General features: G+C 39.2%; 1 protein-coding gene across 1 annotated transcript in view; it reads right to left on the bottom strand.

The window, feature by feature from the left end:
- Positions 1-13,083, bottom strand: part of Pbp49 (proximal sequence element A Pbp49) — a 143,381-nt gene that overhangs the window by 15,710 nt on the left and 114,588 nt on the right. The window contains exon 7 of the mRNA XM_090389955.1: positions 6,829-6,993. Within this exon, the coding sequence (XP_090246081.1) occupies positions 6,829-6,993 (165 nt within the window). The remainder of the gene's footprint in view (positions 1-6,828; positions 6,994-13,083) is intronic.

Below are 13,083 nucleotides of genomic sequence, written 5' to 3'. Positions count from 1 at the left end.
CTACGTTGATAATAGTAAATTAATAAGAGGAGTTTACCTCAATATATTACGTGGAACACTTCCGTATGATATAGTACGTGGAACACTTCCGTATGAAGTGTTCCACGTACTATATTGAGGTAAACTCCTCTTATTAATTTACTATTCCTGCAAGAATAATTTCACTGACACGATCTGAGCAAATGTTGACATCAGAAGTTTTGAAACAGTAATCCGACCAAGGAAAAGAAGAAAAGAACTCTCGCAGGTCATCCCATTTTGCATTCTTGTAATGCCAAACAACACGAGGTTGGGAATAGCCATGAGATAAATGTTCCATTGGAGAAGAGACAATCACCAAGTTGTGATCTGAAGTGCCTAAAGGACCTGTCACTTCGACCGTGTACTTAGAAGGGTTGTTTGTGAGAAAAAGATCAAGCGTATTGGCTGTATGATTAGGATTGTCCGGTATTCTTGTAGATAAATGAACAATCTGTGCTAGGTCATTAGTAATTGCAAAAGCCTCAGCATCTCAACCTGCTGGGTCGGTGTGACTAGAAAACGGAAGCCAGCTGGAGTTGTGAACATTAAAATCACCAAGGAAAATTACTTCACTGTTAGGAAAGTTGGACTGGAGAAAGTCAAGTTGCAAAGAGAGGAAGTCAAAGAGCTCCAAGTGATTAGTGGAGTTGGGAGAACGGTAGAGACAACAGATGAATTTGACACAATGAGGTAGAGAGATTTTAAGCCAGAGAAGATCAAAGAGAGGAGATACCAAATTGCCAAGTCTCTGACAGGGAATATCAGAACGGACATATGCACAAGTACCACCTTTGAGGCAAAAGGAATCATACAGCGAATAATTTGGGCATCTGAGATGAGCAGTAGATGAATCAACTGATAACTGAGATTCTGTCAGAAAAAGTACATGGGGTTTGGCAGACTGCAAGTGGAAATGGACGTCGTTGAGATTAGAATTGAGACCACGTATATTTGTGAAATGAATTAGGAAGTCCTTGGGAGGTTTAGATCTTTTCGCAGATAAGCTTGCTCTATTAGTTTGACAATTCATGGTGTATTCAATAGTAAGAAAAAGTAGGTGGGACATGCTGTATGAAGTAATGAAATTTTTGGATATGGCGTACATGTGGTAAGAATATACCCAGATACTTGATATAACGTGGCCTCGACAATGCTCCCCGCATACACAGTACTCCGACTCCCTCCAGTCACTATCTGGCAGAGTAGAGGTAGCAAGATTATACACTAGCTGATCCGGAAGCTTCCTAGAGAGTCACCAATAGGTTCGGTCCGGTGTACTAACTAGCGGCCAGCCTGCAAACACCGTTTTAGAGCTGTACTCTTGAAATGTAAGGAATATTGGATCTCGCCACGACGTTCATCATAACCTCAAAAGTCATCAATCATACTGCATGATGGAAGAGATAGGGAAGGGTTGACCGGAACTTAGCTCTAGAGACTAAACATGGGTTCCATCACTTCGAGCCTCCAATAAGCAAAGTGGTGGTATTTCACTAGTTGATGAGAGTCATCTACCACCTAGTACTACCTGGTAACATAGAGGGGCGGCGTTCCTCGATGTGGTGTGGGCGCTACACCTCGACCCCTGCTTACGTTGGTTCACACCTGGGTGGTCACCCACCATGTACTTGTGCATGGAGGTTATACCCAGGATTACTAAAAGTCCCACCCTCGTGAAGGTGCAAGCAGATGATTTGGCTGTCACAGACCGTCCGGACTTCGCCGAAATTGGGTCCACTTGACTTGAGTGTCACCCGAATATCAGTTCCATCAGCGTTTTAGACTCCCAGCTAGCAAGTACAGCTTGTCTGGCATATCTGAGAGAATGTCTGTGACAACCTCAAGGACCAATATATTAAACTAAATAAAATTACAGTTAATTGACAAATCAAAGATGATGTTTTACAAACCAGATATGAAATATAGTAATCTAATAACTACAAAGCTCATAGCTTAACTGCCTGCATCTAAAACCATGCCTACACTTCAGCATTCTGATATGTACAATAAATGTTCAAGTGTGGGCAGTGTTACTATATCATTCTCTATTGTTTAGTTCACTGCAGAGTCTAGCTGCACCGAGTTGGTTTCTTAACAAAACATCAAATAATATTACATAATACCACATGTATCAGTGTGGATGAGTATTGCCAGCTTTCAGTAGAATGCTACTCTTTGAAAAGTCCTTGAAAGTTCTCTGATAACTTTTTAATTTCACTGAACTGTATAAAAGCTGCAGAATATCATGTACTGACTCCAACTTACAAACAACTGATGGACCACAAAAGCATATACTCCATTCTTCTGAATGCTCTTGTGCTGATGCACTTCAAACATGAATGCACTGTTCCTTACAGCAGAATGCACATATGTGTGTGTGCGTGCGTGCGTGCGTGTGTGTGTGTGTGTAATTTAATGTGTAGCTGCAGGTGGATGAAAGGAATGAGATGCTATGTAAGGTATCTCCCCACCTTGCACAGCTCTGTCTGTTCATATGCCCATTCAGGGATACCTTCCTTGAATTCATATCATAGTTTCTCCCCCTCCCCACCTGCTTGTGAGAGCTTTACAGCGTAAATGCTTTTTCCTCCACTGCATGTGGGCATATAGCATGTCTGTGTGCAGGTGCTACTTCCCCAATAAAGTGTATGTACCCTGAGAATGAGCAAATGGTGAATGTCCAAAATGTGTGACATACTTCTTCCCACCACCTTGAAATGGTGACTAAAATTTCTCCACATGCCATAGCATGTTTTCTCCCACCACTATTCCTGGTATGAGTGAGTATTCCCCACACTGCATATGTGGCTATACATCCTCAGGAGTTTCACAGCAGGATTACACAGGTACAGTAAACGATTGGCTTTATATGCATGGAGTTTCTTTCCTCTCTCAACTACATGGAAGCAATAATGAGTGTTCTTCCCTCCCCCCAGCGCACCAAATGTACAGCATGCTAGGTAAATGCATAACTACATGGTTCTCTTGGTGTTGAAAGAAAAGGTAAATATGTGCACCTCCCACTACACATGACAGCGTTTCTTCACTGATAACTATACAATAAGAACGTGCAAGTGCCAACTGTCCGAGAGAGAGAGAGAGAGAGAGAGAGAGAGAGAGAGAGAGAGATAGTATGTATGTTGGGGGAGCGTATGCATCCCCCAACATACATACTATTTCTTCCTTCAGTGTCTCTATCCTATTGTATATACACTGATGAGCCAAAACATTATGACCAACGAGTCATTATGCAAATCAATGCAACTGCAGGTGAACTACAACATGTGGAAGATGGGAAAGGCAGCGGACTTAAGCAAGTTTGACAAAGACCAAATTGTAATGGCCAGACGACTGGGCCAGAGCATATCTGAAATAGCACGGCTGCTGGGGTGCTCACGGTCATCCGTGGTTAGTACCTACCGAAAGTGGTCTGAGAAGGGAAAACCCACGAACTGCCGGCGAGGTGTTGGATGGGAGCCTTCGCTCACCTCGGCTCATTGATGCTCAAGGTGAGCGAAGGCTCTCCCGGATGGTACGTGGCAACAAAAGGGCAAGTGTGGTGCAACTCACCGGTAATTGGAATGCTGGTGATGGGAGTAATGTGTCACAACACACAGTATATCGAACCTTGCTGAAAATGGGCCTGCGCAGCTGCAAGCCGCTCTGGGTGCCCATGCTAACCACGGTTCACCGGCGACAGTGCCTACAATGGGCACACGAGCATCGAAACTGAACCTTGAGTGATTGGAAGAAAGTCGTCTGGTCCAATGAATCACATTGCCTGTTGCACCATGTGGACGGCCAGGTACATGTGCGTTGTTTACCTCGGGAAGTGATGCCCCCTGGATGCAATGCGAGACGAACACAAGATGGTGGCAGCGGTGTCATGCTTTGGGTGATGTTCTACTGGGATACCTGGGTTCCTGTCATCCATGTGCCAGGCACCTCTGACGTCTACCACCTACCTAAACATCATTGCTGACCAGATACACCCTTTCATGGCAAGTCTTCCCTTCCGACGGTGCCATCTTTCAGCAGGATAATGCGTCATGCCACACAGCCCAGATTGTTCGAGACTGGTTCGCAGAACATGAGGAAGACTGCCCTGGCCTCCAAATTTTCCAGACATCAATCCCATCGAGCATCTGTGGTTTGTGTTGAAGCAGCAACTCCGATCTGCAGCATCAACCACAGACCTTACAGGAGTTAAAGGATTTGCTGGTTACATACATGTTTAGAAATCTTGTAGCGTCCATGCCTCGCTAGGTACAAGCTGTTTTGGCTCATCAGTGTATGAGCCTGCATTCCCTGTATGTGATCAACAAGAATATATAACTTATAAATGTCCTACACAAACTGCATCCTACTAATTCCAACACTTGCAGGTGAGGCATGACTGCATCACATAACATGCAGCAATATAACATGTGTGATAGAATTACTTAACTGTCTTCCACGTATGGCCTGAGAAATGGGCACCAATCACATATAATCCACACCTGTTCCCAACATAACTCTTTGATCCCAATACATGTCCTGTATAAATCTTCTATCTCAACAACTAATTCCCATATATTATTATTTTTATTAGCATATGGTGCAAGGAAGCCTAAGGCTTACGCTGCACCAGCTAAAAAAAAAATTTCTGAATTACCCTGAGAGAGAACAAGAATCAAAAGGGAATCACCAAGAAAGAGAAGAATGATGATATCCAGCTCAGGACCCTGGGTGTGCCAAGCCCATAATACGCACCAGATGTGAGCCCTTGGGCTTAACAGATAAATAAATAAAAAATCTTTTCTGTTTGTACTCCAGGATGACCACTTGGCCGGAGGATTTAACAAGGTTGACAGAATACAAGAAACAGCACCATATTTAGCAGTCACGGGCTTGAACCCCAGTCACTCAAAGCACATGTGCTTTTGTACTCTCACACATGACCACTCAGCTATGGCTGTCTCTATATTTCTTTCCATCAAAAATTGTAATATGTGATACCCTTACAAAATGAAATTTCTTCAGGTATTGCACGAGGATGATCCAGAATGATGCATGGAGTTCTGTGAACAGGCACTGCACATGCAGCAAGAAAATACTAGCTTCAAAACAACCACGATCCTGTAATGAAGAAAATTTTTATGTGAGAGTAGGCAAACCTGGCAAAATTATTGGCAAAACACATTTTACTGATTCCAAAAGTAACCTTACTACCAAATTAGTTTATCTAAAAAGCAAGGTGACCGTTGTGTTGTAGAGTGGTGTAGGGACTTCAGTCTTCACAGAAACCACATCTTCCAGAGTGAATCTTCCAGAGTGAATCTCAAAGGGAAGGAGTCTCAGAATATGTAGTTTTGCCACTAGCTTGGGGGGGGACCTCATACAAAGTTCAGTGAATGTTGTTAAAAAATATATTTTTTGAATAAATAAATGTTTACATTATTAATATTCTTCAATATACTCTCCTGAAGTTTTTATGTAGTTTGACTGGGTAGTCAAACTACATGAAAAATTATGTAGTTTGTGCATGACTGGGTTTCTTGAATAAACTGAAATTGTTTTCCTTTCGTGTCCTGTTTTAATGCTAGTAACAGACAAAAGTCACATTGTGTTAAATCAAGCGAATAAGTTGGATTCATGATATAAATGTTTTTGTCAGTCAAAAATTGCCAAATGGTGCGTGGCTGTTGTTGTAGGGGTTTCATGGTGCATAGCTACTTTGGCTATAATGCATGGCGAGTGGCACAATGCATTGTCATAGTGAAGGAGTCAACCATTTTGCCATTTATAGCAGATTGCATTTCTCAACTATTTTATAATTTCTTGGTTGTAGGCTGCATTAACAGTAACACCTTGCAGATTGAATTCTGATGTCCTTTGTTCTCAAAGATGCAATCAGCACCTTAAGATTTTTTAATGCCATGGCCTTTTTGGCCTTGGTGACAACACTTTTTTTATTGAAAGCTAATTTGCAAGATTTGATATTGATTGCTCAAACAGCTCACATGAAATGAAGACTCAATGATGTTTCTGATCTTCAGTGAGAATGCATGCAATAAACTCAGCTCTCACTTGCCTCATGCCCCAATCCTCAGTCAAACCAGCCTGTAAAAAACAAAAGAGATGTCTCCTCAGCAATTTCTTAAATTGTCAGTCATCATTCTGATTGAATGATGGTGTGGCTTCACCAACTTTATTAAGAAGTTTTTACTGACTTCATCGATGTTTTGATCATTTCGGGACTGAGTTCTTCCATCTTCAAGCAAAACATTTTCCTCGTGAAAATTTGGAACCTTTGAAACCACTTGTTTTTTTTTCTTCTTATCATCACCATATCCATAAACTATAACCATTTCATGTTTCTGTGGCTGCCTTTCCAAATTTACATCAAAATTTAATATTAGTAAATTAATAAGAGGAGTTTACCTCAATATAGTGCGTAGAACATATTATTATCAACGTAGAACATATTGAGTAGTACAGCTCTGATTTATACTATCTAATCAAAATTTAATGTTCATATATTGTTTAGATTTCATCTTTTTGGTACATGTGACAAATGAGAAAAACAAGTAGTGACTCAAAGGAGATTTCTGCTTGACTGGCACACACCAACTTTTAACAAGTTAAAACCTGGTGGTGGTGGTGGTGCTAATGACTGGACCCATGCCCAATGCTCAAAATATGCTGTAAGCCCTATTCACAATCTTTAGCTACCACTATGCACTCAAGGAAACACAAGATCATTCACCGAATGTTTCAATCAAACCTTGTACAACTCCATAAAACAAAATTGGTTTTCATACTTACCTTAAGTCACTGAAAACCATCAGATGCTCACAGTCGCCCTGATGAACATAAACATATGGATATCCTAGCTGAATTTCTAGGTCAACAAATTTTGTTTCTTCCATTTTTTTTGAATCAAAAGGACCTACACCTCTTGATGGTTCACGTGCCCATTTTCGAATACTCCTAATTAGAGAAACAGTAAATGTTTACAAAAAAACTATCATTTCTACTACATAAAAATTAATATAAAAAAATTAACAAATAAAAAATGTTATTAACGTCAGTAGAGAATTAAATGTATAAAAGTAAACAAGTCACTCTAAATTTTGCCCATCACTCTTTTAGCAAAGAGTGATTTAAAAATTCGTAAATTTTCTTTACACTAGTACTCAACTTTCTTTTCTGAAGTTGTTAATTGTAACGTACATTCATTCAAAGTGCCGTTAAATACCACCACCCAAGCCTAAGCTTATATGTGGCATAGTGCTTAACATTACTTAAACTTGACCGTTAAAACTCTAAACTTTCAATTTAACAATTCAGCACAATTAAAATAACTCAAAATATAAACTATGGGAGCTCTTATGCCACTTGGCCCAAGCCAAGTGAAATAGACATTAGGTGCATTGCTAAACTCGCCTACCCCAGTGGACCTGGTTTTCATCCCTGCCACTGGGAGGCAGGCTCTACTATCCAGCTTTGATATGCTCTCTTCTTTTAAACACAGCATGTATAAACTCATTAAAATAACAAAATCTGTACTTCTCCACAAACATGGTCCATAGCACACTCAGAGTCCTAAGCTGGATATCATCATTCTTCTCTTTCTTGGTGATTCCCTTCTACTTCTCTCTCTCTCTCTCTCTCTCTGGGTAAATCAGGTTTTTTTTTTTTTTTTGGTTTTTTTTGCCTGTGCAGCAAAAGCTTCGGCTTCCTTGCACCACATAGCTAATAATAATAATGATAACAATAACATACTCTGCTCAAGGCCACCCAATAATAATTCTAGTTGATTCCTAAGATCAATGTAATGGCTGCAGTAAAACAGAAAATGTTCTGATGTTTCCTGCTCTCCCTAAGTGCAGTTCTCATCTCTCATACAGTCATTAGCCCATGCCCAGTAAGAAGGAAGGCTGCATACACTCCGAACTGTTGCCAGACTTTCTTTCTTGGCTCCTCCATAGCCAGGTGGGAAGGAGCAGCAGTGCGTAGCACACGCTTCTTGATTAGACCGGGGTTCGAGCCCGTCACCACCAAATACGGAGGATGTGGAAAGGTCAGGGAATGACCACCGCATACCCCGAAGCAATATGGCATTAGTTGCTAATGCTCCTAAAAACCAAATAACAACAACAACAACTTTCTTTCTTACTTACTTCTATAATATTCACTTTAAGTAGAAACCTATAAGTAACTCTTCCTTTTTCGGGTGTTTCCCACCTCATTTGCCATACTTGCATCAATTCTGACAATATTCTCATTTTCTCCACTTTAACATCATGTCCGGTATACAGCCTCCCCTCCTCTGGACATGAACTCACACTCAAAACAATCTTCCTTACATTATGCTTGTATAATATATGAATGCAGATAAAACTATCTACAACTCAGCAAGTAATCTACCCGAAATCACCTGGGGAGCAACTGTAGACACTGTCCTGTAGTCATCCTACGTAGCCAAGCTGTCGAGGCATAGGTGACTATAAGTACAAATACACAATCATATAGCAAGTTTAATGCACGACCTTTGATATCCCAGTCAACTCTAATGACTCTCTTTAACTTGGCATATAATATTCTAATTTTGTGTTAAATATTTAGCATAATGGACAAAATTCATTCGTTCTCTTATCACCATCCCAAGGTACTTAACAGTTGTTACATATCATAAAGACTCTCCTTGAGTCCTCACAAGAGGGTGTCTACTCATACTGAGTTGACCTTTCGATAATAGCTGCACCGTCTTCTTTTCTGATTTGCAGGCCATATATCTTAGACCATTCCATCAGGTTCCGCATAATTCTCGCAGCCTGTTCTTCTAGGCATGACCGAGCATTACCGTATATCAAGAAGAGAAGGTCATCAACATACGCCAGAACATCAATCCCAACATAGTTCTGCATCAAAAACTTATCAGTGGTCAAGCACCAGACGTGAGGACCGATCATAGAGCCCTGAGGACATCCTCTTACAGCCTCTCTTTCTATCTCTGTATATACAGTTCTTACAATTACTTTCCTTTTCTCAAAATACTGTCTAAAGAGAGAAAACATTTTTGTTGAGCATTCTGTAACTCTTAGCCTAGACAGGACCCCCCCCCCACCACCACCACAGCCTATCGAACACACCGTGAAAATTGACAAACACACCCAGCACATACCGCCCACTGTACTCTTGTTAATTGTACAGAAATAAACAGCATGGACTATTTGTGAATATTACAAAAACATATACAAAGATAAGACTGTCATTAAAAGCACAGTTGGATACTAGGACAAGCAGGTAAGGACTTAAAAGAATGCTAAGTTTCATAATAACCATGCAACAGTTGCCCAATTTTGGCAGTAACACCAATGCATTGATTAGTGAAATAAGCAAGGAATGAAATTAAATTATTCAAAGGTTTGCTCACAATTTGTTCTGCTGACACCAAGCCACATTCTTCATAAGAAGGAAATTTCTTCCAAGTTACTGGCATAATATGAGATTGAGAATCCTTTCACAAATTGTCACTGGTGACAAAAAAAGGATACACCAGTCAGGAAAACAAACAACTATCCACAAAGTGGTGCCACCCAAACTCTCCACATAAGAAGATTAAGAAAGACAGGTTCCTCAGCAGAAAAAGTGTTAGCTACCAGGGCAGTGCAGAGCCATTTTAGTACCTGAGGCAAGAATGAAAAATTGTACAATTATTTAATTAAATTATTGGCAATTATTTAATCTTTCTTTTGGCACCCCTTTAAGCTTTTAATCTGAGGCAAGAACCTCGTTTGCCTCACCCTTGACACAGCTCTGATAGCTACTATCATCCAGGTCATAATTTTAATGGGCATTATAGACAAAGGACAAGCTAATCTTCATAAATTCTTAAACAAACTCGCAAACTGTTTACAGGGCTAGATCAAACATGGAAGGAGCCTCCCTAAATGACTATATATATTTTTGATCCATCTAAGGGTGCTGTTCAGGGATGAAAAGTTTAGGAAAGAAGTAGCTGCTGCTTAAATGAAAATGTAGCTCTAAGAGAATGTCATTTACCAACAAAGCATTGAGGACTACTAGTCCTCATTCAAATTAAAAGTTAAGGAAAGAAAGGGCCATTAGGTACACAAGAAGTATATATAAACAAGATAATGCACAAAGTACAGTAGGGCCTCGACTTACGATAACATTGACATCTGATATTCTCAGGAACCGATATACCTTCCATACGATCTTTTATTTTAAGGGCTGATGATATTTGCAGGAACCGATGACTTTCCAATATAGCTGGAACGATACATGGGTGGAAATTTTCCAATGTGTGGTGCACGGGACATCACTCATACAATTGCTCTCAACCAATTACAGACTTGGTTATTGTTCAACACACATTTACACGTGTTACAGTACTTTGGAGTTTCTTTATCTTCTGTTTGATGTGCTTGTTCAGTGTGTAAGCAGTTTTTGTTAATTATACATAATTACAATAATTTAATTGTGGTTATTTTTGAATTTATTAATTTAATAGTACAAACTAGAGCTATAATGCTCAATACGTTCTATGTTGATATCAATATTTGTAAAAGAATAAGAGAAGTTTACCTCAATATGATACACAGAACACTTCTGTAGGATACTCTCCAGAAATTAAAACGAAAACAATTAAAAAATCAAAAATCTTACATTACAGTAAGAAATAATTAACAATAATTAAAAATCAAATTAACACAATAATTAATTTAACGTAATTAAAAATTAAGTAAAAAATTAATTTAGCGAAAAAAATTGCAAAACAATTTTCCTTCCTGAAGCTGATAATGCTTTTTGACCATAGGTCGTGATCACAGGAATGAAAATTACCGAATAGGGGCGAGCATGGAACTTAAATATGGATTATTTATCTTCGCGCATGCACGTAAAGGACCATGAGTCGGAGATTAGATATGGCCAGCGAACATTAACAGAATTCTCATGTAATTTAATTTTGACAGTTTCTGCAATTAGTTTTTTTTTTTTTTTCTTAGTTGTTGGTGCATCAGCTTCTGTGGCCATAATGCACCTCCCAAGGTCTTTGCATTTTACTGTGATCCAAGCCCAAGGTAGGATTCGAACCCGCGACCTTTGGATTGCCAGGCAGGCACTGTACCCACCTGGCTAGCCTGGTCGGCTACAATTAATACTCTCATATAATTATGTTGGACACTTAAGTATTTTGGTCTCGTTAAATAAAAAAGTATGTTTTTCATTAATGGCATGAAAGACTAATTCGGACGCTGCTGAACGAAAAGCAAGAACTGAGGCCGCGTTGATTAACACAAAAATTCAGAGGAAACCACGTAGAACCCTGATAAGATGAGTCACAATCACTGCAAGAAATGTTGTATACTAGGTCATTTATTTGTGTTGCGAATGAGAAAAGGACTGAGCGATTGTTCAGTATATAGTGTGTAACTTCCGTATTGGCCTGGCTACAATTTTAAATTCGGTATCTTTAAAGAATCGGTTAAGTTGTTTGTGCCACTGTTCAACATATGGGACAGAAATAAAGTATTTTTTTTATTACTATTGTTGGTTGGTATGTTTTTTTGTATTCTATCCTTAGCTTGTACCCTAATTCTGTCCACTGTAGTAAGTGGGTACCCCTGTTTAAGAATCTGCTGGTTAATATTTATATTTCTGAGCCCAAAGCAGATCCCGCTGTTGAATATTTATATGCACTGAGAAACTGATTAAAGATAATCGATCTTTTGTAGGTGAACAGATGACACCTGTTATAATGCAGAAGCATACCAGTGTATGTAGGTTTACGATTGTTAAATTGGATTTTATTCGCATCCCGAGTAAGCATGAAATTTAGAAAATTTAATGACTTGGTATCCGTATTCTCCCTCTCCAATGCAAATTTGAGTCTAGATTTTTAATTATTGTTAATTATTTCTTACTGTTAATTATTTCTTACTGTAATGTAACATTTTCGATTTTTTAATAGTTTTCATTTTAATTTCTGGAGAGTATATCATATTGAGGTAAACTTCTGTTATTCTTTTACAAAAAAGAATTTATTAATTAAATAAATTGAAATTAAATAACCATGACTCCTAAAGCTCAAGTTAAGAATAAAATTTTTATTAAAGTGAAGCAAGAGGTGATAAAAAAAACATGAAGGAGTAAAAATTAGGGCATTAGTTACACATATAGTTTCCTCAATCGACCATTTCTACAATACTTAAACAAAAGGATATTCTAAAGAGTGTTAAAGTTAGTGATGATTCCACATCGGTGGGGAAGAGACTTTATTGTGGAAATGGAAAGGCTTCTGTTGATATGGATTAGGGAAAAGAAGATGAAGAGTGACACAGTGCCTAGACAATTTATCTGCAAATGTGTTAAGCAGATCTATGACGATCTGAAACTTAAAGCTCCATCAACCAGTGGCTTTTAAGTCTTTAAAGCTAGCGGAGGCTGGTTCGAGCACTTCAAAAAAAAAAGGGCGAATATCAAAAGTGCTGAAAGGCACGGAGAGGCATTCAACACTGATAAAAAAACAACTGAGGCCTTTAAAATTGAATTCCAAGAGTTTGTTGAGCAGTAGGGTTATCTTCCCCAGCATGTTTTTAACATTGACAAAACCGGCCTCTTCTGGAAGCAAATGCACAAGAGAACGTACATCATTAATAACCCGGGGGGGGCACATCTGGTGAGTATGGGCTTGGCACACCCAGGGTCCTGAGCTGGATCTCATCATTCTTCTCTTTCTTGACGATTCCCTTCTGATTTTTGTTCTCTCTCTCTCTCTCTCTCTCTCTCAGGGTTACTCGGGAACTTTTTTTTTTTTTTTTTTCCTGGTGCAGCATAAGCCTCAGGCTTCCTTGCATCATATGGATATTAATAATAATAATAATAATAATAATGAGGATTGTTTACCTGGGCATAAGCCTAGAAAGATAGGCTCACTCTCCTGTTGGTGTCAATTCCACTGGAGATTTCAAGCTGAAGCCTTTGCTTGTGTATCACTCTAACACTCCCAGAGTATTTAAACAATAAAAGGTCGAAAAGCCCCAGGGGCTG

Source organism: Mastigoproctus giganteus, chromosome 2 (genome assembly GCF_048544385.1).
Source record: "Mastigoproctus giganteus isolate SK-2022 chromosome 2, ASM4854438v1, whole genome shotgun sequence".
In the NCBI taxonomy this organism is placed as follows: Eukaryota; Metazoa; Arthropoda; class Arachnida; order Uropygi; family Thelyphonidae; genus Mastigoproctus; species Mastigoproctus giganteus.
This window is presented reverse-complemented; position numbering and strand designations above follow the sequence as displayed.